General features: G+C 47.1%; 1 protein-coding gene across 1 annotated transcript in view; it reads right to left on the bottom strand.

The window, feature by feature from the left end:
• Positions 1 to 21,989, bottom strand: part of LOC124712223 (atrophin-1-like) — a 391,525-nt gene that overhangs the window by 14,650 nt on the left and 354,886 nt on the right. The window contains exons 2-4 of the mRNA XM_047242517.1: positions 18,702 to 19,589; positions 5,961 to 6,348; positions 2,083 to 2,450 (exon numbers count right to left, since the gene is read on the bottom strand). Coding sequence (XP_047098473.1) covers positions 2,083 to 2,450; positions 5,961 to 6,348; positions 18,702 to 19,475 — 1,530 coding nt within the window. The 5' untranslated portion in view covers positions 19,476 to 19,589. The remainder of the gene's footprint in view (positions 1 to 2,082; positions 2,451 to 5,960; positions 6,349 to 18,701; positions 19,590 to 21,989) is intronic.

Raw genomic sequence — 21,989 nt, 5'->3', positions numbered from 1 at the left:
CTATCCTACTTCTGCAGTCTCCCTCTTGTTGTCCCTTGCTGCTAATTTCTCATTCCTTCCCCCTGCTGCTGCTGCCTCTTCTCACTGTCTATGCCTCTCTCTTCCTCGTTGTCACTGTCATACACTCTGTCTCTCATTATCGCTGGCTCTCATTCACTCCCGTTTTCTTTTTATGCTACCTCTCCCGCTCAGGCACTGTCTCCTTCACTTTTCTCTTATTCTCCTGGCACTGTTCTGTCACAGTCAACTGAGTTCCATTGCTGCTCCGTTCCTCTATTTCTCTCACACTGCCGTTGTCTCCTTCGCTCTTTCTATAACACAACTACTACCATCTTCCAGCATTTCTTCCTTTTCCTAGTCACTGCCAATGTTTCCTTCTCCCTTAGCGTAAAAAATCGTGACTATGTTCGTATGTCAAAATTTTTGGAAACATTTTTAAATGTGATGAGGAAGGTAGAATGAGGTAGGGACATATCCATATTTTTTGTGCTCCGATAGGAGCATTTTCTCTCTAATTCGTTTCTTTTCCACGTTGCAGCAGGACATGTAGCTAATGTGAAAAGAAATGCATTGGTCAGTAAAGTTTAGATAGTTTACTTACGTCAATCTGAAATAACGCAAAATTAGTTTTACATCTCAGACCAGATTTTATGTGCAAAAAGTTGTTGCTTGTGCTTTTGTACTGTAACACGGGGTTACCAATAATATCGGAGACGTTTTACAGCACATTTATCCGTGGTACGGCACTTTATAAACGACAGTTTCGCCTCACAACCCATTTTACGTGCGAATTTTACGTGTACAAGTAGGGCAATTCTGATCATGAGTATTTTACACGGATAGAGATATAAAGAAAATTTTCAAAATTGTTCGAGATTGGGATCATACGAATATATGGTAAAAATGACAGCCATTTGCTGTTCATAGACGCCTTCGAATCCTCGGTTGTGTTTTGGTCCGCTGTTGCCGGCCGTTGTGGTCGAACGGTTCTAGGCGCTTCAGTCCAGAATCGCGCAACTGCTACGGTCGCAGCTTCGAATCTTGCCTCGGAAATGGATGTGTGTGATGTCCTTAGGTTAGTTCGGCTTAAGTAGTTCTAAGTTCTAGGGGACTGATGAGCTGGGATGTTAAGTCCCATATCACTCAGAGCCATTTGAACCATTTTTGGTCCGGTATTGATGCCGGAAATATAGTAAAAAATCTTTTTGGGGGGTGTTCTGAGGAACCGCCCATGAACTAATGCTGCCTCCATAAGTTCCATCAAGGCAATCGTACACCACGTTAAATACAAAAATGATCAACCGGTCTGCTCCATTTGCCTAAGTATAAGGAAGTTTGTAATATTCATATCTGGATGCTGTACTGTTGGCTAATGACACGCCGCGTGGGATTAGCCGAGCGGTCTAGGCGCTGCAGTCATGGATTGTATGGCTGATCCCGGCGGAGGTTCGAGTCCTCCCTCGGGCATGGGTGTGTGTGTTTGTACTTAGGATAATTTAGGTTAAGTAGTGTGTAAGCTTAGGGACTGATGACCTTAGCAGTTAATTCCCATAAGATTTCACACGCATTTGAACATTCGGCTAGTGACACTAAAGCGATCCTTCTGTTCGGCATACACATGCGCTCTAACCGAAAGTCTATCCAAAACAACTGATCCTACCTTTGTGTCGCCGACAGAACCCGAAATATGAGCATCGGAGTATCCTGTTTATATGCGTGCCGTTTTGGAACACATTCGGTATGCATGCTGGGGCATGCATATCCATTCCCGTACAGGGGAAGCATTTTAATTGAAAGTCGTTTGCCCAATACAAGCGGATACATACGATATTGCAGTGCCTGTTTTGTCCGGAAGTACGATACTATGTTCTTTCGGAGATGAATGCATTGAACAAGACGGGCACTGTAATATCGTATCGAATGCGGTATTTTCATCGAAGTAAAGTTCAGTACCGAAGTCATGTTTAGACCATTAGCAAGTAAATGAAGCGAAATGAATACCGGAACACGTTATAACTCACGTATTGGCTCGTATCACATTATCAGGATGTGAAGGAATAAGACTAGACTCAGACTGCTCACCTTGTTGCGATCCCCCTTGGAGCCGCCTGAGGTTGGGTGCTGCTGCTGCGCAGACGGCGACGGTGGCGGGGGCGGCGCGGGCGCCTTGTGGCTCTTGCGCGCGAAGCGGCGGCGCTCGGGCCGCTGCGGGGGCGGCGGGGGGCTGGGTGGCGGCCGGGGGCTCCACACTTTGCGCAACTCTGCCGCCTCCAGCTGGTCGGAGCGCGGGCCCAACACCAGGATGGGCCGTTGTTTGCCGGAGGTGGCGGGGGCGGCGGGGGGCGGCGCAGGCGCTTCCGGCGTGCTCAGGCTGATGATGCTGGACGGACCGCTGGCCGTCGACGGGCCGCCGCGGCCGGGGGCCGGCTGCGACTGCTGCAGCGGCGTGTCTGCGGAGAGGACTCACAGTGCTGACAGCTGTTTACATGTCACCACTTTCGAAATAAACAGTATTTCTGTCGTTAACGGTAATCACATGGTGGAGAGAACCTTTTCCTAGAAATCTGTTGGAGCGGTTTTAGATGATAAACAACCAAATAACTGATTTCAGACACCATGAGCTATCGCAAGATTTACAGTATAGTAGCTGTGAGCTTGGATAGGAGAGTGGAGGCATCATACAATGCGGACTTCCACCACCGGTATGTGCATCATTGATGATTTTTATTTTATGAGCTTTAGGCCGTGGTGCTCGGCATATTTCTCTGCCTAATGTTTCGTCTTCCAACACTAGACATCATGAGAGGTTATAAGGACTGTGGAGTTTCATACATAAAAGAGGTCACATGGCCGAACTCTTTATACACTATCTGATCAAATACAGCGAGACACCGTTAAGTATGCGAAACTGACCCCGCACGTCACGAGAGGCAGGCCGGGAGTATTGTGCTGTTGATGCAGAAGTGTTAACAGCAGAAAAGACCGAGCAGGAGAGCTTGACAGTGGACCTGTCATTCGATGTCACCTGCGAGGACATTTCGATTGTCCAGTGGGAACATTTCAATGTCTCTAAGGCTGCACAAGTCACCCGTTGGTGGTGTGATTGTGTAGTGGAAGCGCAAAGATACAATGACAGCTAAACCAACGCTAGGCAGACCGCAGGCAGCGTAGAACATTTTGGTAGTAGGTTACAAAAATTGCGTGGAATTAGCGGGAGGTGTGAACGGCGAGTTCCAAAGTGCTAGCAGCAGTCCAACTAGCAGAACTCAGGAACTTAAAAATAGTCCGGTACAATGGTCGACCAATTTCTGAAGAGTAATCAGTGCTAGTCCAAGCTTGGGGCACTGTAATAAGCGACACCACTGGGCAGTGGATGATTGGGAAGAGTAATTTGGAGTAATTAATCGTGCCTTGCCACACTGGTAACAGAGGTTCCCGTCAGATCACCGAAGTTAAGCGCTGTCGGGCTGGGCTAGCACTTGGATGGGTGACTATCCGGTCTTCCGAGTGCTGTTGGCAAACGGGGTGCACTCAACCCTTTTGAGGCAAATTGAGGAGCTACTTGATTGGGAAGTAGCGGCTCCGGTCTCGGAAACTGACATACGGCCGGGAGAGCCGGGAGACCAGTGACCACATGCCCCTCCATATCCGCATCCAGTGACGCCTGTTGGCTGAGGATGGCATGGCGGCCGGTAAGTACCTATGGGAGTTCATGGCCTGTTCCGGAGGAGTTTAGATTAGTTTTTAATCGTGCTACAGCCAGTGACAGTTCGTTTTTCATCTGTTCCTCTATTGTAAGCAGTACACAATGCTTTGGAACTCAAGGGTGATTCCTTCTGCTGATTTCATGCGACTTTTTACAACCACTTTCTCAATGCTCGACGGTCCCTCGCCGTCAGTATGTGAGTCCTGCCTGGTCTTGGTTCAGCTGTGGTTGTTCTTTTACGTTTCCACTTCAGTATTACGTCAAAAAATCGACTTCGGCAGCTTTAGAAGGGGTGAAACGTGCCTGATAGATTTGTTACTCAAATGACACCCAATGACCAGTACACATTCGCAGTATTGCCTGTCTTGACGACCTATCCAGCTGTTATCATTTCTCTACTGACAACAGAGACTACCCATTTCAGCTGATGATGAGTCTTTCGGACTCCTTTTATACTGGTGGATCCACCTGTCGTGACATCTCCTGGTCAGTCCGCATTACATAGCGGTGTCGGGAGACTTTTGAGCAGACAGTGTACATCTCGATAGAGGACAGACTCATATCGACATCCGTGATAATGAATTCCTTGCCCCCTGCTTATGGAATTGAAAGTGCCAGCACAGAGCGGCCTCAAGAGCTATAGCAAATAAAGCAAGCCCTTTAAATATAGCTGATGGATTCATTCATAAAAAAATTAGTAACTGCTGGCGTCTGCCGATTATTTGAAGATGGACATACCATACTATGGGGAGGAACACTGAATCATGAGCGGTGACTGGAAAACTGGATGCATGGTACGAATAGTTCGATACAGTTCCCCACAGTCGTTTAATGAACAAAGTAAGAGCATATGGACTATCAGACCAATTGTGTGATTGGACTGAAGAGTTCCTAGATAAAAGAACGCAGCATGTCATTCTCAATGGAGAGAAGTCTTCCGAAGTAAGAGTGATTTCAGGTGTGCCGCAGGGGAGGGTCGTAGGACCGTTGCTATTCACAACATACAGTGTGGTCAGCAAATGTCTGAAACGCTTGTAGGGGTGTTGCAGGGCAGGTTGTACTGAGAAAATGTTAAGAAAAAAATTCGATACGTTGCTCCGTTTCCGAGTTATTTAGCATTGAATTTAGCCGATCGGAGCGTCGCGCGCGTAAATTCAAGTTTCAACTAACGAGACAAAGCACTCCTTGGGCAACACCGCCCCTGTGAGGCCGCTTGAGTGTGAGCGCGTGACGCCCCGACTGGCTAAATTCTGTGCTAAATAACTCGGAAACGGAGCAACGTATCGAATTTTTTTCTTAACATTTATGCCTCAGTACAACCTGCCCTGTAACATCCCTACAAGCATTTCACACATTTTCTGACCACCCTATATATAAATGACCTTGTGGATAACATCGGAAGTTCACTGAGGCTTTTTGCGGAAGATGCTGTAGTATATCGAGAGGTCGTAACAATGGAAAATTGTACTCAAATGCAGGAGGATCTGCAACGAATTGACGCATGGTGCAGGGAATGGCAATTGAATCTCAATGTAGACAAGTGTAATGTGCTGCGAATACATAGAAAGAAAGATCCTTTATCATTTAGCTACAATATAGCAGGTCAGCAACTGGAAGCAGTTAATTCCATAAATTATCTGGGAGTAGGCATTAGGAGTGATTTAAAATTGGATGATCATATAAAGTTGAACGTCGGTAAAGCAGATGCCGGACTGAGATACATTGGAAGAATCCTAAGGAAATGCAATCCGAAAACAAAAGGAGTAGGTTACAGTACACTTGTTCGCCCACTGCTTGAATACTGCTCACCAGTGTGGGATCCGTACCAGATAGGGTTGATAGAAGAGATAAAGAAGACCCAACGGAGAGCAGCGCGCTTCGTTACAGGATCATTTGGTAATCGCGAAAGCATTACGGAGATGACAGATAAACTCCAGTGGAAGACTCTGCAGGAGAGACGCTCAGTAGCTCGGTACGGGCTTTCGTTGAAGTTTCGAGAACATACCTTCACCGAGGAGTCAAGCAGTATATTGCTCCCTCCTACGAATATCTCGCGAAGAGACCATGAGGATAAAATCAGAGAGATTAGAGCCCACACACAGGCACACCGACACTCTTTCTTTCCACGAACAATACGAGACTGGAATAGAAGGGGGAACCGATATAGGTACTGAAGGTACCCTCCGCCACACACCGTGAGGTGGCTTGCGGGGTATGGATGTAGATGTAGAATAGGTCTGAGACATGTACTTACCCCTGGACACTTCTAGGTGCGTGACTCCATCGCCGTCGGTCCTCTGCAGCAGGTTAAACCTGGCGACCACGGCGGGCGCCTCGAGCCGCTTGAAGACCTGCTGCTGCTGCTGAGGGGAGACTCTGGCCGATTCCACCCTCTGCTGGGACTTGGCGCTGCCCCCGCTGCTGGTGCTGACGCTGCTGCCGCTGGAGATGCCGGAGGACAGGGAGACGGCCGCCTGCTTGCCCACCGGCGAGGGAGCCGGGGACGAGCAGTACGAAGAGGAGGGAGAGGGCGACGGCTGCGCCAGCGACGAGTAGGCCGGCGGCCGGCCCGGCGCCGCGGCGCCCTCTTTCCGCCGGTGCGGGTGCCGGTACTGGTCCAGCTTCAGTCTTCTGCTCACATCCTGCACAGCACGCCGCCACTACACTCACTTCCGCCCGCGGCACTGCCGTCACACCCACAGAGGTAACCACGGCAACCGACGGTGGTTAGATCACTTAAACTCTTTGTACACTGCCGAAAAAAAATGCCACACAAACAAGGAGTTGTGCGACATAAACGAAAGTCGGTAGGCGCGTTTCCACATCTGAAACGTGATGTCTATTGACGTTTTGTGTCGGTCGTATCAGAATGGCACTACTAGCCCCACTATGGGGATGCAAAGCAGGGTTACTTTACGCTACTGCCCATTAAAATTGCTGCACCAAGAAGAAATGCAGATGACAAATATATTATACTGGAACTGACATGTGATTACATTTTCACACAATTTGGGTGAATAGATCCTGAGAAATCAGTACCCAGAACAACCATCTCTGGCCGTAATAACGGCCTTGATACGCCTGGGCATTGAGTCAAACAGAGCTTGGATGGCGTGTACAGGTACAGCTGACCATGCAGCTTCAACATGATACCACAGTTCATCAAGGGTAGTGACTGGCGTATTGTGACGAGCCACTTGCTCGGCCACCATTGACCAGACTTTTTCGATTGGTGAGAGATCTGGAGAATGTGCTGGCCAGGGCAGCAGTCGAACATTTACTGTATCTAGAAAGGCCCGTACAGGACCTGCAACATGCGGTCGTGCATTATCCTGCTGAAATGTAGGGTTTCGCAGGGATCGAGTGAAGGGTAGAGCCACGGGTCGTAACTCATCTGAAATGTAACGTCCACTGTTCAAAGTGCCGTCAATGCGAACAAGAGGTGAACGAGATGTGTAACCAATGGCACCTCATACCATCACGCCGGGTGATACGCCAGTACGGCGATGACGAATACACCCTTCCAACGTGCGTTCACCGCGATGTCACCAAACACGGATGCGACCATCATGATGTTGTAAACAGGGCCTGGATTCATCCGAAAAAATGACGTTTTGCCATTCGTGCACCCAGGTTCGTCGTTGAGTGCACCATCGCAGGCGCTCCTGTCTATGATGCAGCGTCAAGGGTAACCGCAACCATGGTCTCCGAGCTGATAGTCCATGCTGCTGCAAACGTCGTCGAACTGTTCGTGCAGATGGTTGTTGTCTTGCAGACGTCCCCATCTGTTGACCCGGGAATCGCGACGTGGCTGCACGATCCGGTACAGCCATGCAGATAAGATGCATGTCATCTCCACTGCTAGTGATACGAGGCCGTTGGGGTCCAGCACGGCGTTCCTGTTACCCTCCTGAACCCACTGATTGCATATTCTGCTAACAGTCATTGGATCTCGACCGACGCGAGCATCAATGTCGCGATACGATAATCCGCAATCGCGATAGGTTACAATCCGACATTTACCATAGTCGGAAACATGATGGTACGCATTTCTCCTCCTTACACGAGGCATCACAAGAACGTTTCACCAGGCAACGCCGGTCAACTGCTGTTTGTGTATGAGAAATCGGTTGGAAACTTTCCTCATGTCAGCACGTTGTAGGTGTCGCCACCGGCGCCAGCCTTGTGTGAATGCTCTGAAAAGCTAATCATTTGCATATCACAGCATCTTATTCCTGTCGGTTAAATTTCCCGTCTGTAGCACGTCATCTTCGTGGTGTAGCAATTTTAATGGCCAGTAGTGTAAATACATGCTGTAATGGTCATGAGCGTTAGTTACCTTTGAGATTGGACTTAGCGAGTTGACGTGAGTCAAGGACGCCTTTAAGGCGACAAAGACGCCACTATCAACCCCTCACCAGTTTGAACGAGGTCACGTAATACGGCTACGAGAAGCTGGATATTCCTTCTGCCATATTGCAGAACGACTTGGCAAGAACGTAGCCAATGTACATGATTGCTGAAAGTGGTGGTCACGAGAATGTACGGTCGCAAGAAGACCGGGCACCGGCCGGCCACATCGAGAGGAAAGACCGCCGTGTTCGTCATATGGCTCTGGCGCATCGTACTACATCTGCAGCAGCAATTCGAACGGCAGTTTGCACCACAGTAACACAAAGAACTGTTACAAATCGGTTACCTCAAAGGCAGCTGCGAGCCAGACTCCCTGCAGCGTATATTCCACCGCCCCAGACTACCGCCACTAGCCACTTCAGTGGTGTCAAACGAGAGCTCTTTGAAGGACAGGATGGAGGTCTGTTGTGTGTTTTCTGATGAAGGATAGTTCTCTCTCGGTGCCAGTGATGGCCGTGTGTTGGTTAGAAGGAGGCCAGTTGAGAGCCTACAATCAACCGGCCTGCGTGCTCGACTCACAGGACCCACACCTGTAGTTATGGCATCTGGTGCATTTTCATATAACAGCAGGACCACTCTCGTCCCCCATACCGTGACACCAAAACTGTAAGTAAGTTTGATGATTCGATCTGTTGCACCCTTGCACTGCTATTCGTAAACAACATTTTAGATGGTGTAACTTCCTGGCAGATTAAAACTGTGTGCCGGACCGAGACTCGAACTCGGGACCTTTGCCTTTCGCGGGCAAGTGCTATACCAACTCCTTTCTTCTAGAAGTGCTAGTTCTGCAGGTTCGCAGGAGAGCTTCTGTGAAGTTTGGAAGGTAGGAGACGAGGTACTGGCGGAATTAAAACTGTGAGGACGGGGCGTGAGTCGTGCTTGGTTAGCTCAGTCGGTAGACCACTTGCCCGAGAAAGGCAAAGGTCTCGAGTTCGAGTCTCGGTCCGGCACACAGTTTTAATCTGCCAGGAAGTTTCATATAAGCACACACTCCGCTGTAGAGTGAAAATTTCATTATGGAAACATTTAGGGGGTGTTTTCCAACAGGACAACACTCGTCCATGTCCTGGTGTTGTAACCCAATGTTCTCTACACAGTGTGAACATGTTACCTTGGCCTGCTCGATCACCAGATCTGTCTCCAGTCAAGTACATGTGGGAGATCTCTGGACGACGACTGCAGTGTCATCCGCAATCATAATTAACCGACCCCGTATTGACCGACCAGGTGCAATAGGCGTAGGATTCCATCCCAAAAAATGAAATCCGGCAACTGTACAACACAATGCATGCACATTTGCATTCAACGTTCTGGTGGTTACACCGATTATTAATGGACCACCATTTCACAGTGCAACGGCTTACCTCGAGCTTACGTTAACCAGTGATCTTACATCTACATTTATACTCCGCAAGCCAGCCAACAGTGTGTGGCAGAGGGCACTTTACTTGCCACTGTCATTACCTCCCTTCCCTGTTGCAGACGCGTATGGTTCGCGGGAAGAACGACTGCCGGAAAGCCTCCGTGCGCGCTCGAATCTCTCTAATTTTACATTCGTGATCTCCTCGGGAGTTGTAAGTAGGGGGAAGCAATATATTCGATACCTCTTCCATAAACGCACCCTATCGAAACCTGGACAGCAAGCTACACCGCGATGCAGAGCGCCTCTCTTGCAGAGTCTGCCACCTGAGTTTGCTAAACATCTCCGTAACGCTATCACGCTTACCAAATAACCCTGTGACGAAACGCGCCGCTCTTCTTTGGATCTTCTCTATCTCCTCTGTCAACCCGACCTGGTACGGATCCCACACTGATGGGCAATACTCAAGTATAGGTCGAACGAGTGTTTTGTAGGCCACCTCCTTTGTTGATGCACTACATTTTCTAGGGACTCTCCCAATGTCTCAACCTGGCACCCGCCTTACCAACAATTAATTTTATACGATCATTCCACTTCAAATCGTTCTGCACGCGTACTCTCAGATATTTTACAGAAGTAACTGCTACCAGTGTTTTTTCCGCTATCATATAATCATACAATATAGGATCCTTCTTTCTATGTATCCACAATACATTACATTTGTCTATGTTAAGGGTCAATTGCCACTCCCTGCACCAAGTGCCTATCCGCCGCAGATCTTCCTGAAATTTCGCTTACAATGTTAATCATTTAAATACGTTACCTAGACAAATATATTCCCCAAAGTCCATTTCGCTAATTTAATTATTTCTTGGTTTCTTCGTCAACCTATAAAAATGTAGCGTCATACTACATACTTCAATCTGTCATGTGGTGTTGTTACTTATTCCCCCCCCCCCCCCCCCCCCCGCTCTCTCTCTCTCCTTTCATTTTACTCGTTACCGTTTTATTAGTAGACGAAGAGGAATGAGTACGAATGTATGACGTGTGTGAGAATATAATGGGGGACTGGCTACATTGCGAGCGATCTGGCAAAACCGTGTTGTTCTACTTGTGTAGACCTGTGTGTTCATCCCTTCCAGGTGCTCAGCCCGAGATTCAACCTCCCGTACAGCCATCACGTTTTCTTTGAGAGCGCCATTAATTAAGTTGTGTTTTGTTGAGTGTTACTAAAATGGAATAACGGAACTTGGAGCATCTTTATGCAGTCAAGTTTTCTGTTAAGCTTACGGAATCCGCGAGTGTGACCTTTGAAAAGTTGAAACAAGCCTATGGGGAACATTTCACATCAATAGCACAAGTTTTTTCTCTGGCAGAAATCATTTTTTGGAAGGCTGATAATAGTCTGAAGACGAACATCGCCAAGGGAGACCTTCAACTTGTAAAACCGACTAAAACGTCGAACATGAACGTTCTCTTGTGACATCAGACCGACATTTAACAATAAGGATGAGGGTGCTGTAACGTTCCTGCCCAACCGTACCCAAGGAAATCACGACATATTTGTAAATAAATAGCCAGATATTTCTGAGAAGCAAGAATATAAATGCCATTAAATTGAGGCAAGGACTGCCAACGATCTGTTCAGAGCGAATGCACATCAGGCACGAAGTCTTACGGGAATCAGCGAAATGCCGCGAGTAATGGGGATATGGGGCGAGGGTCACTAAATTAGCAACATGTGGGTAGGATGAGGATTTGGAACTGGCGGCAGGCGTGCTGGGGTCGTGGTGACCACTGTGTCCGGATGGCAGCCGGCACGGTAGCTCAGAGTGTTCGGTCAGAGGGTAGCAGTCCTCTGTAATAAAAAAACTGAGTTAACTGATCAGCAACGAACTTAAACGGGTGTCTTGCGACGTCCGCCCCGAGCAGACACAACGAACAAACACGAACAAAATGAGATTAAAAAAAAAAGAGATGGCGCAGTGGACAGCGCATCTGTCTAGTAAGCAGGAGACCAGGGTTCGAATCCTGGTCCGGCACAAATTTTCAAATTTCGCCCTTCATTTAAATCAATGCCCGCTCGCAGTCAATGTCTATAATTCCTTTGTGTCATAAATATTTCACTTGCAGCAATTTAAACTATGCTGTGCCTAAGCACACGTTCGCAAATCGCAGTACATTCAGATAAAACAACCAAATATTTGTGACAGACAGGGCCAGAGATTGCATTTACTCTTCATTTTTTAATCAGACTGAAGTCACAAAATCGAAGACACTCACTACTGAGAGAGAGCAATTTCATACGTAAATAACATGGTGCATTGCAGAAGATACTTCTATTACATAATTAAAAAGTACCTAAAACGCAAAGACGTTTTATAAAAAATGTATTAGAATACGGGAGGACACGAACCACGTCTTGTGGCTGCAGAACATCAGAGCAAACATTGGAACACATTTTGCACGACCGACCAAAAAGAAAATTGATGGGTTCCTGGAAACACATTGCAAACGCAACACATTCTGCAGTCAACTGGCTGGAGTCTTTGTATATCCAGTTGTCAAGGCAATTTCATATCTCAGTTTCTTTTTAGCTACTGGCGGTTCTCCAGCTTACACTATTACCAATACATACATCTGCAGGGTGACTTCATCATGGCGTTACAAACTTTCAGAGATGAAGAAGAAGGGTAAATGTATTAATTTAAGGTGAGGAAAAATTGTCCAGAAACGACCGAGTCGAAAGTTATGAACTAAAATCTTTGTGGTACCTCTGAAAATAGCACTGTTCTACTACAAGTTGGGGGGATGTGCTATGGACCAAAACAAGAAAAATCGTCCAGTAAACATGGGCTCTAAAACGCATATCTTAAGAGCTACGGGCACTTGCTCAGTAGAAGAGACGTGCTTCAGAGTAGCAAAGATGAACAAGTGCCCGTAGGTCATAACGTATGGATTTTAGAACCCATGTTTACAGAACAGTTTTTATTGTTTTGGTACATACTACCACTTCCCAAAATTTGGAAATCTAAGAGACTGTAGTAGAAGAGGTCCACTCTCGGATGTGTCAAAACAATTTCGCTTGTAACTTCCTACTCGATCGTTTCATGACCAGGGTCCATTACCTTAAATTGCGACACTTACCCTTTCCGTCATCCATGAAAGTTTGTAACATCATCACGGATCACACTGTAGACAATCATTTTACCGCTTTATTTATTTGTGAATATGCTAACATACTGTTTTATTTATTTCTGAATATACCTGCAATAACCCCAGTTTTAATAGAGTCGTGGATTTGCACTCGTTGTGGTTCGCTTAGAGAAAAATGACAGAGAGAAAATGACGTCGTTGCCTATAGTGAAGCACCATAAGTGTTGTACCGTTACAGTTTAAGAAACTTGCTCCTAAAGGAAATTTTCAATAATAGTTTAGCAGTATTAGTGCAACATAATGTGTAGAAATGATGTGGTGAATTTTCTAATGCGTTCTTCTGCCTAACTTAATAATTAAATAATTATTTTGTATTAGAGTAAGGCAATGGAAAGGCGTTATGGAAAGTGAGGCATAGATGAATTTCAATTACCTCTTGACAGTATATCTAAATGCGGATCGTGGCTTAAATGAATGTGCACAACATAAAATGTGCCGGCAATTAAGAAGCATGCCGAAAATAAAAACAAAAATGCGAACGAACGGTCATATAAAAATATTTGACTGCACTAAAGTGTTTTCGAGCTAAGTTGAAAATGAATTGGAAGAACATATTCTTACATTTGGAGAGATGATATTCGATTAAGCATATCGGAAGTAAAAAAACTAGCCTTGATATTGCAGAAACTAACTGAAGCAAAGGTGAACAATTCCAGAACTACAGCTCCATCCGTCAAAAGGAAATGTCTTGTTGGGAGATTCTGAGGGGAAGCAACCACAGAAACTTATTGGTAAAACAGAGAAACGATACTGCTAGTTGTGAGAGAAAGATCGAATGGAAAAAAAGATCAGCTGCATGAAATGAAGCATGTGCATTCATGCAGTGTGTGCAGGGGTGTGGACAGGAGCGGAGAAGTGAAAGTGTAATAGCTGCAAATAGTGATTTTATGTAAGAACTCAAGTACAGGACATTTTCTTAAACTCAGACTAGTATACAGGGTAAATCAGCTGCCCCTACGGACCTTGTTTTTTGCAGCCCCACGTTATAGAACAATGTTACTGGCCATTTCTCTCTGGAGATGTGAAGCACACTGTCAAAATATCGCAGAATAACTATGCCAAGATATCTTAGACATATTGCACCAATTTTCTTTATGAAACTGCCGTGTCACATTAACCTAGCGAGTCGTATATTAATCTTTTCATCGGGTTGTTACTTCCACGCTTCACATTTTGATATCTCCTCTTAATTCCATTGTTTCCGATGGTGAAACATGCTTTCTAAGGCAATTATTATGAATTGTATACGAAAGATTAAGTCGCGGAAGATTAAATCCTATAAACGGAATAAAATTACAGAGACAACAAAAACTTCTATGACTATACCGTTAATTATACAAAGAAAGATTTGAGACACTTGGATAGGAGTAGCATAAGTAAGGTACGTCTTGGTCCAAAAATACCGCGCAACGCGTGGCCAACGCTCACTTGTATATTTTTACCGTATGGTCTCGTTTGCTAACAATCGCCCAAAGCTCTGAGGGGGGATGTAGATCGATTACGTGGCTGTTGCCTGTCTGGATACCGATCCTGGTACAAACGTAATGTGGCTTGCCTAAAACGAAGTCAGTAGGAGCAGCTAAATAGCCCAGTATTTCCTTAAGCTCAGGGACATAGTTTACATGAAGGGCAGGAGGGGGGGGGGGGGGGGAATACAATTTGTGGACCCATTGATACAAATTAGGAAAAAAAAATGAAGTGATGATGTGGCATCGATGGTCAAAGTTCTGGTGCCGACTTGTCTTTTCAGTTGATGTCTCAATGGGCGACTAGCTTGTCGATGTGAAATAACGATTAGGGTAACATAACACGCAGTCCCGTGTGGAGAAAGTCTTCGACGCCGCTGGGAATCGAGCCCATGCCCGCAACAGGGCACCAGATTTGCTGACCATTCAGCTAAGCAGGTGGACGCAAATTATGTAAACAGATACCTACGCTTCACCACTTTCTGATGTTTGGAAGTTTTAGATTAGTGTTCTAATTTATTTCAAAATTAGCATTCTTCAAATGAAATACCAGCAGCAACATGCTCCTCTTGAGGATGATATTTTTAAATGATACTCTAACTTGTTGTTTAGGCCTTAATGAATAGAGATACAAAAGAATTAAAGACATTAGCTGTTAGTGGGCGTTGATTTATATCAATGGGGCAAGTTGAAAATTTGTGCTGGACTGAGATTCGAACCAGCGTCCCCTGCTTACTAAGCAGAGGCGCTGACCACTATGCTATCTGGACGCAGTGATCGCTTCAACTACACGGCCTGTCGTAGCACGCCTTCCGTCAGATCCAAATTCTCTACTTACACCACTCACTTCTGATATAGTACCCTTATTCATAAACCCCATTACTCGCGGCGTCTCACCGATTCCCGTGAGAGTTAGTGCTTGGTGTGCATGTGCGCTGAAGGGCTCACTGTTCGTGATCGTTTTAATTACATATATGTTGTCTGTTGTTTCAGACATGTCCGAAAGGACAGACACCACATATACGAGGGCGAGTCAAATGAAAATCTTAAAAATTTCTTTAAATATTATTTATTATGCAAAAGTGGTACAAAGCTATATCACTTTTCAGCATAATTCCCCCCCCCCACTCCCCCCCCCCCCCCCACTCCCCCCCCCCCCCCCCCCCCGCTCAATGCAAGTCCTCCAGAGCTTACAAAGTGCATAAATTACTTTAGAAAAAAATTCTTTTGGTAGTCCGCGCAACCACTCATGCAGCGAGTGGCGTACCTCTTCATCAGACTGGAACTTCTTTCCTCCCACTGCGTCTTTGAGTGGTCCAAACACATGGAAATCACTTGGGGCAAGGTCTGGGTTGCTCGCTCTCTTAGTTTCCGGTTGGTGGAAGTGAACTCAGGTTTCGTCCCCAGTAACGATTCTTGCAAGGAAGCCATCATCTTCTCGTTCAAAGAGCTGAAGAAGTTCTTCACAAGCATCAACACGTCGTTCTCTCATTTCAGGAGTCAGCTGCCGTGGCACCCATCTTGCAGACACTTTGTGAAACTGGAGCTCATCATGCACAATGTGGTTTGCTGTCACATGAATAATCTGTAAACATGCTGCAATGCCTTCAGTGTCACTCGGCTGTTTTCCTTCACTATGGCTTCAACTGCTGCAATGTTCTGTGGAGTCGCAACTCGTTGTGCCTTACTTGGACGAGGAGCATCTTCCACTGAAGTCACACCATTTGCGAACTTCATACCCAATTCGTAGACTTGCTGCTGTGACAAACTTGCATCACCGCACTGAACCTTCATTCGTCGATGAATTTCAATAGGTTTCACACCTTCACTACGCAAAAACCGAATAACAGAACGCTGTTCTTCCCTGGTGCAAGTCGCAAGTGGGGCGGCCATGTTTATACTGATACTGCCACGGTGTGTGTGCATCTGCACTATGCTGCCACCTACAGGCCATTCTGCATGCTGTTTGTAGCACGCTTACCAACTTACAGGATAACGGCGCGAAATTTAGATTTGTTATTACAAATTTAAGGTTTTCATTTGACTCACCCTAATATTTAATGAATAGGATCTCAAACGTAGCACATTAAGACAAATGTCACTTTATTTTAGATGTCATTATTGGGAACAGCGACCTGTCAGTAAAGTAAAATTATTAAAAAGAAAAAAAACAGTCGCGATCACACAAACATTTATTAAAAATGTGAGCGGTTTTGACCTCTAGTTGGTTCAAATGGCTCTGAGCACTATGGGAGCCGGCCGGGGTGGCCGAGCGGTTCTAGGCGCTTCAGTCCGGAGCCGCGCGACAGCTACGGTCGCAGGTTCGAATCGTGCCTCGGGCCTAGATGTGTGTGATGTTAGTTAGGTTTAAGTAGTTGTAACAAGGGAACCTCCCCATCGCATCCCCCTCAGATTTAGTTATAAGTTGGCACAGTGGATAGGCCTTGAAAGACTGAACAGAGATCAATGTAGAAAACAGGAAGAAGTTGTGTGGAACTATGAAAAAAATAAGCAAAATATACAAACTGAGTAGTCCATGCGCAAGATATGCAACTTCAAGGACCGCTTAAGCTCCGGAGCGCCGTGGTCCCGTGGTTAGCGTGAGCAGCTGCCTAACGAGAGGTCCTAGGTTCAAGTCTTCCCTCGAATGAAAAGTTTATTTTCGCGAAGTTATGATCTGTCCGTTCGTTCATTGACGTCTCTGTTCACTATAATAAGTTAAGTGTCTGTATTTTGCGACCGCACCGCAAAACCGTGCGATTAGTAGACGAAAGGACGTGCCTCTCTAATGGGAACCGAAAACATTTGTCGCAAGGTCATAGGTCACCGATTCCTCCACAGGGAAACACGTCTGATATATTCTATACGACACTGGTGACGGCATGTGCGTCACATGACAGGAATATGTTGTCGACCCACCGAACTTGTACACTTGGCGAATGGGTAAAAAAAAATTCTTCTACCCTGCCCGATTTAGGTTTTCTTGTGGATGTGACAATCACTCCCAAAAAAAAAAAAAAGTTACCTCGTGATGACTGTGTGTTGTGTGATGTCCTTAGGTTAGTTAGGTTTAAGTAGTTCTAAGTTCTAGGGGACTGATGACCATAGATGTTAAGTCCCATAGTGCTCAGAGCCATTTGAACCATTTGAACCCAAAAAAAGTGATGAAAACATAAGAGTTTGTCACATAAACCTAAACAAATGAATGCAGCAGTTTCACTGTCGCACAGTTATCCCTGTGCTCTGTCAAAACATATGTTTTTAACGTTTTCAAATTTTTTCGTGTGTAGACCGTCAAGTCCTGCATATGTCCAAGCAAATCTGAACATGTCCTGGAATTTTGGAGAGCGAAGTTGATTATGTGTGAGTGCCTGAACTTTGATAATTGCCTGAAAAAAAAATTAAACTTTTCACTCGAGGGAAGTCTTGAACCAAGGACCTCTCATTAGGCAGCTACTCACGCTTACCACGGGACCACGGCGCTCCTAAGCTTACACGTCCCTTGAAGTTGCATATCTTGCCCATGGACTACTCAGTTTGTATATTTTGATTATTTTTTTCATAGTTCCACACAACTTCTTCCTGTTTTCTCCATTGATCTGTGTTCAGTTTTTCAAGGCCTATCCACTGAGCCAACTTATAACCAAATCTGAGTGGGGTGCGTTGGGGAGGTTCCCTTGTAAGTTCTAGGGGACTGATGGCCTCAGAAGTTAAGTCCCATAGTGCTGGCTCAAATGGCTCTGAGCACTATTTGGATACTTGGTCACTGTGGCTTTTGATTCATTGATTGATTTGCGCAAAAAAAAAAAAAAAAAAAAAACAGTGATTTCACTCACTATTGTGCGCACACAAACTGTTTACTGTTCGTTTCTCTCCGTGTTATTCTGTTAAAGCCAACCGGCACCGTTAAAGAGTAGTTAAAAAATAGCTGTGAGCGCTATGGGACTTAACTGCTGAGGTCACCAGTCCCCTGGAACTTGGAACTACTTAAACCTAACTAACCTAAGGACAGTACACACATCCATGCCCGAGGCAGGATTCGAACCTGCAACCGTAGCGGTCGCGCGGTTCCAGACTGTAGCGCCTAGAACCGCTCGGCCTCCTCGGCCGGCTGACCTCTAGTAGTAGGCTAGCTTCAGATAAAGCACGATTGACGTTGATAGCGCTTGGAACAGAGAAACTGCGACAATTTTGCGGCTGGGGTCAGTGCAGCTGTTCCAAGCGTCATCATCACCAGCCAGATGGTGCATTATCTGAAGACGGCCCACTACTAGACGCCGAAATCGGTCATATTTTTAATAAATGACTGCAGTCGGGACTTTTTTTTTATAAATAAAGGTCTCCTACATCTCACAAAATGACCAGGACGAGAAAATCAGAGAAATTTGAGCTCATACGGAGGTTCATCGACAGTGGTATTCCTATCACTGAACATACGATGAAAAGATGAAAACAAGTCTCCACCAAACACAGTAAGTCGGTCTGAGGAGTAGAGCTGTAGAATTTGGTGTTTACGGTATCCCTCCCCTGGTGAACGCACCTGGAAATGGTTGCAGAGCTTCCGCAGAGCCCGCTCGTTGTTGGTCTCGAAGACGATGGCCTCGAGCCCCGCCGGTGCCTGGGAGGCGGTGTCGTCGGACGTGGCGGCTGCCCAGGCCGAGCGACGGCGCCGCACCACCCAGACGGCGACGCGCGGCAGCGCGGGGTCCGTGTGGCAGAAGGCCACGTCCGCTACGGGGATGATCTCCGGCTCGTGGGCGGCGGCGGCGGCGGAGGCGGCGGGGACGGCGCCGGGCGTCTTGACGACGCGCTGGTAGAGCGACAGCGACTGCACCAGCGCCGCCACCGAGCCGGCGGCCGCGGGCTGGTGGTCCGCCTCGTCCGTGTCGGAGGCGCCGCTGCTGTTGGCGCTGTCCGACGTCGTGGAGGACGTGGAGGCGAGCGGGCCCGCCACCCCCGGGGGCGGCACGGGCCGCGGGGGCGGAGGGACGCCGCCAGGCTTGCCCACCCCAGCTCCCGCGGCGCCGCGCCGGTACACGTGGTCGTCGACGAAGCAGCAGGAGGACGAGTTGCTGACGGCCGTATCGTCGGAGGCCAGCGAGCGCGAGTCGTCGTCCGACTCGAAGCCCTCGTCGTCGTGCCGCGCCGCCAGCTCCAGGCGGTCGTCGCGGCAGCGCAGCAGCGTCGGGGGGCGGCGCTGCGGCCGCGGGGCGGCGGGGCCCAGCGAGCGCACCAGGCGCGCTAGCGTCGCCGCGTCGACGGGCCCGCCGCTCAGCGGCCGCCGGCCCAGCAGCCAGCCCTCGCACTGCCACATGCCGGCGGGGGCGGCGGAGGCTGCGCCACAGCCACTGTCGGTCTTACGGGCGTGGGCGGCCGTGGCAGAGGCTAGGGCGGCGGCCTTCGCATCTTTCGCCGCCTCGGACACCGCCTGTGAACAACGAATAACAGACCTGTCGTTAGAACCGTTATCTATTGTGTTAACACAGCACTATAGTTTTGTTATAAGCACGCAAGTGAGCCGTGGTAAATATTGCTGTTTTGTAGAGCGTGCCGCAGTGCGCAGTGTGAAGCAGTCGCCGTCCGTTTCTGGCGGTGGCGCCGCTGTGGCAATCGCAGCTTTGGTGTCTCCCTCTGGTGGGAAAGGGTTAAGGTTGCCTGTTCACGTGCATTTAAGGGGCGCTATGAGCTCGCCAGCCGGTCAGTTGCTCAGCCGGGTCAGTGTGGGGCAGTCAGTGTCTGTCTGTCGTCAGGAATGCTAGTATGCGGTAGGCCGCCAGTCAGCTCGAGTTTGTTCAGGCAATGGTCATTGGCGGTTGGATCGATAGGTTGGTCGGTCGCGCACTGAGCACAAGATGATTTGTCCGTCTTGAGCGTCGGCGCATCTGAGGTCGCCACGTGAGTCCAGTGGGCCGCGCCGTATAGCGAGGAGTAGTGGCTTCGCGGCCGACACGAGAGCAACAGGAGTCAACCCACGACATCGGTCTGGCCGGCGCGAGCTGCGACGCCGTGAGACGGGAGACAGGCGCGCCTCCCTGCGCCCGTTGAAGCGGCTGGCAGCGGACGGTTCGGGAGAGCGTTTTGGGGGTGCTGCGCCAGGTCTTCGCCAGACATTGCAGTTTATTAGAAGTTAAGTGATTCGTGATATGTTGTTTCATTTACTTATTAAATTCTACTTGTTTTCTTGGTGAGTCTCTCGACCCCAGCTTGCTCGTTTGTCTCTCGTCCGCATTTGTTAGGCAGTTAGTGTCTGTCTGTCTGTCTGTCGGTCCGTCCCCCGTACGTTAATAGCTGCCTCTGTCATGTTTGTCGGATTCGGTGTTAACGAATTTATTGCTTGAAGTGTAACGGCCGAATACCTGAAATATGTTTTTATCTGGCCTATTATCTTGAGAGAAGGTATATGTGTAATGTAGAGCATGTTTGTATATTTTATGTAAGACTGCATTTCATGGGTTTTTTATTTAAATGGTCATTTTAGTCTATAAAGTTGCCACCCTTCCACCGTGTTTTTTTTTTATTAAATCAAGTTACACCTTCGGTGGCAAGTTAATTTCTTTAATGTTAGTGTTTTGTACCATGTCCATCCCTCCTACAGGGTGCATAGTTTATGTGCTCGTGTGAGTTGTTAAAATTTTTAGTTTAAAGTAATCTGGTGTGTTGCAGATTTGCACCAGTGTAGTCTTTAGGAGGTTGTTGTGAGCGGTCGTGACTACGGCCTTGTCAAAAGGGAGCGGCAGGGTTCTCAGCCCGACACCTTATACTGTCAAAATTTGTTCTTTCTGCCTCTGAATAAATTGTAACTTGATATTTACAGGGTGCTTTCTGATTATAATTTCAAATCTGTTTCAAAAAGAAAAGGGCTTTTAGGAAAAAAAAATCCATTTGTTGAAAGAAATTTAATTTGTTTTCATCAGTTATCCACTGGCAACTATTTCCACGCTCACATAGTGTGACTAAATGTGTTAATGTTCTTGATGAAGAGCTGGTAAATGAAGTAAATTCTTAAGAAAAGGTTTTGAAAGTAAATTCACGGTTCAACAAGGTTGTTGCACCATCGTCTACAGCCATGGACGAATGTTTCAAGAAACCACTGGGAATACGGAAATACAACCGGTACGCCTCGGTTTGAAAACGAGTACTACGCAAAACTACGTTTTCTGTTTTCAGTTGTCTGTACATAACATTGCATCAGTCGAATGAGGCAATCTTTCCGGCCATGTTTTTTTGTTTTTTGTAGTTCTCCTACATCATTTGAGACGAATTCCGGGATGGTTCCTTCAGCAAAGCCACAGCTGACCACCTATCATATCCTAATAAAAACACTCCTACGTACTCTATCTCAACGAATAATTTAGATTTCTCTTTTCACAGCATTATGATGGAAAATCTTATATCGTTGTAAGTTGGTAAATAAATTAAAAAAGTAAAAATATTGTGCTCCATTGCCTACTTAGAAAGCAATTTGGGTACATTCCTGGAAAGACGTTGTTGTTGGTAGACGATAGTGCTGAGGCTCCTGTCGAACATAAATAAAAGGCAAGGGTTAGGGTCCCTTCAACGACAACGTTATCGTAGAGGGATTACGGTCTCGGTTTGGGCATGGATTGGCGAAGGAAGTCGTTAGTGTTCTTTTTAACATCTCCATCACCGCATTCGTCCTACTTGGATATATCTGTTACTGCTGATGCTTACACTCCGCACAGCTCGACGCAGCTAAGTACGTGCCTGGACGTATGGCGAGTCCATTCTACTGCTGTACAAGCAAGCAATAAAAGTTCAGCGCAAAGCGCCAGCAATGTAACATTTATAGATACCGTATCTATACTTT

The sequence above is a fragment of the Schistocerca piceifrons genome, chromosome 8 (assembly GCF_021461385.2).
Source record: "Schistocerca piceifrons isolate TAMUIC-IGC-003096 chromosome 8, iqSchPice1.1, whole genome shotgun sequence".
Lineage (NCBI taxonomy): Eukaryota > Metazoa > Arthropoda > Insecta > Orthoptera > Acrididae > Schistocerca > Schistocerca piceifrons.
Note: the sequence above shows the minus strand (reverse complement) of the source record. Positions and strands in the feature narration are given on the sequence as shown.